Genomic DNA, 2,709 nt, shown 5'->3' on the forward strand with positions numbered 1-2,709 from the left:
TTACTTGCTGACAACTCAAACATCCTTCCACAACTTCTGCGACATTCGTCTTCATGTCATTTCACCAATAGACTTCCTTGAGATCATGAAACATCTTTGTAGAGCCCAAGTGTACGGAATACCTGGAAGTGTGAGCCTCGGTAATGATTCTTTCTCGGAGACCATCTACATTTGGAACACACAGCCGTCCTTGGTACCTTAGTGTACCATCATCCATGCCAAGAGAAAAAGCCATAGTCTTATGTTTATGAATCCCCTCCTTCAATTGTACCAACAATGGATCGTCTTATTGCTTCTCAATAAGCAATCATTCAACCCTATTTTGCATAATTACCCATACTTCACCAGAGTCCGCAAGACGAACTCCCAAACTAGCCAATCTATGAACCTCCTTGGCAAACGACCTTTGATGTGCCTCCAAGTAAGCCAAACTATCCATAGATTTTCGGCTAAGAGCATCTGCCACAACATTGGCTTTTTCCGGATGATATAGAATATCGAGGTCGTAATCTTTGAGTAACTCCATCCATTTTATCTTTCTCAAATTCAATTCCTTCAGTTTGAAATTATATTGAAGACCCTTATGGTACATAAATATATCCACATGGACCCTATATAAAAAATGACATCAAAATTTCAATGAAAATACCATTGCCGCATATTCTAAGTCATGTGTTGGATAGTTCTTTTCATGATTATTGAGTTGCCTAGAAGCATAAGATATTACCTTACCATGTTGCATCAATACACACCCAAGTTAGATTCTTGAGGCATCATAATACACCACAAACCCATATGTACCCTCTGGTAGGGTTAACACCAACGCCGTAGTCAATTTTGATTTTGGCTCCTGGAATCTCCTTTCACAAACATCTGACCATTGGAACTTAACTGCCTTCTGCGTCAAATTAGTCAACGGAGAGGCGAGAGCAGAGAACCCCTCCACAAACTTCATGTAATATCCAGCTAAGCCCAAGAAACTACGAATCTTTGTTGGAGTAGTAGGTCTAGGCCAATTCTTCACAACTGCAATCTTCTGAGGATCCACCTTAATTTCTTCCCTTGAGACGATATGACCCAAGAACGTGACAGAGTCAAGCCAAAATTCACATTTCAAAAACTTCGCATACAGCTGATGCTGATGTAGAGTCTGTAGAGCTTCCCTGAGGTGATCGGCGTCGCCCTCTCGACTTCGTGAATATACGTGGATATCGTCAATGAATACTATCACAAAGGAGTCAATAAAAGGCTTGAAGACTCAATTATAAGATCCATAAAAGCTACCAGAGCATTAGTTATCCCAAAAAACATTACCAGAAATTCAAAGTGTCCGTACCAAATTCTGAAAGCTGTTGCGGAATATCCTGTTCCTTGATCTTCAATTGGTGATACTCGGATCTTAAATATATTTTGGAGAAGTACTTAGCACCCCTGTAACTGATTAAACAAATCATCTACTCATGGATATGGGTACTTGTTTTTGATTGTGACATTGTTGACCTGCGGTAGTCAATACACGTTCTTAGGGACCAGTCCTTATTTCTTACAAATAGAACTGGTGCACCATAAGGCGACACACTCGGTCAGATGAAGCCTTTCTCTAAAAAGTCCTTCAATTGTTCCTTTATCTGATTTAATTCTGCTGGTACCATCCTATAGGGTAGAATAGATATAGGCTACGTGCCTGGCACATCAAATCAACCCCAAAATCAATCTCCATGTCGGGCGAAATCCCAGGGAGCTCATTAGGAAAGACCTCTAGAAATTCATTCACAACTGGCACAGACTCGAGTGTAGGTGCCTCAGCATCTACATCAATAGATATAGGCTGCGTGCCTAGCATAACATCCATCCCAAATTCAATCTCCCTGTCTGGTGGTATCCTAGTGAGCTCATTAGGAAAGACCTCTAGAAATTTATTCACAACTGGCATAGACTCGAGTGTATGTGCCTCGGCATCGGTGTCCGTAACTCGGACCAAATAGTAAATAAACCCTTTTTAATTATCTTTGTGGCCTTAAGGTAAGAAATAAACCTACCATTCGGCACCACATTATCCCCTTCCATTCAACAACTAGCTTATTTGGAAAGTCAAACCTTACAGTTCTAGTTCGACAATCGAGCTTGGAAAAACATGAATAAAGCCAATCCATTCCCATTATTACATCAATAATAACCATCCCCAAATCAATGAGATTGGTCATGGTGTCCCAACCACGCACCGTGACAACACAATCCCTATAAACCCGTGCAGTCACAATAGACTCGCCAACCGGAGTATATGGAGAGAATGGCTCATGAAGCTATTTCAGATCTATCCCAAATTCCATAGCAACATAATGAGTAAAATAGGATAAAGTGGAAGTGGGATCAATAAGAGCATACACATCATGATATTGGACAGTCAATATACCTATGACAACGTCTGAGAAGACTCTTCACTTTGGCGACCACTCATGGCATAGAAATAGTTGGGTCCTCCCTATCTCTGCACTCCACCCCTAACTGCACCACGCCCTGCAGGTGCTGGAGTGCCTCGGGCTAGAGGAGGTGATGCGGACGTAGTAGCTCCAGAACTGGCTGAGAGCGAAAGGTAGTCCCTCTGAATGTGACCCCTCAATCCGCATCCGTAGCATATGGGTATGTCCATGTAACAGATTCCTAGGTTCTTCTTCACACACCTAGGACATGGGGGCCTTCGTTGCTGCT

General features: G+C 42.1%; 1 protein-coding gene across 1 annotated transcript; it reads right to left on the bottom strand.

The window, feature by feature from the left end:
* Nucleotides 1–307: 307 nt before the first annotated feature.
* On the bottom strand, nt 308–1,933 carry LOC138898281 (uncharacterized). The gene is made up of 3 exons (XM_070184341.1): nt 1,685–1,933; nt 792–898; nt 308–611 (listed from the first exon to the last, which is right to left on the bottom strand). Exons 1-3 carry the CDS (start codon nt 1,931–1,933, stop codon nt 308–310), a joined length of 660 nt encoding a protein of 219 aa, XP_070040442.1.
* Nucleotides 1,934–2,709: the final 776 nt, after the last annotated feature.

The sequence above is a fragment of the Nicotiana tomentosiformis genome, chromosome 8 (assembly GCF_000390325.3).
Source record: "Nicotiana tomentosiformis chromosome 8, ASM39032v3, whole genome shotgun sequence".
In the NCBI taxonomy this organism is placed as follows: domain Eukaryota; kingdom Viridiplantae; phylum Streptophyta; class Magnoliopsida; order Solanales; family Solanaceae; genus Nicotiana; species Nicotiana tomentosiformis.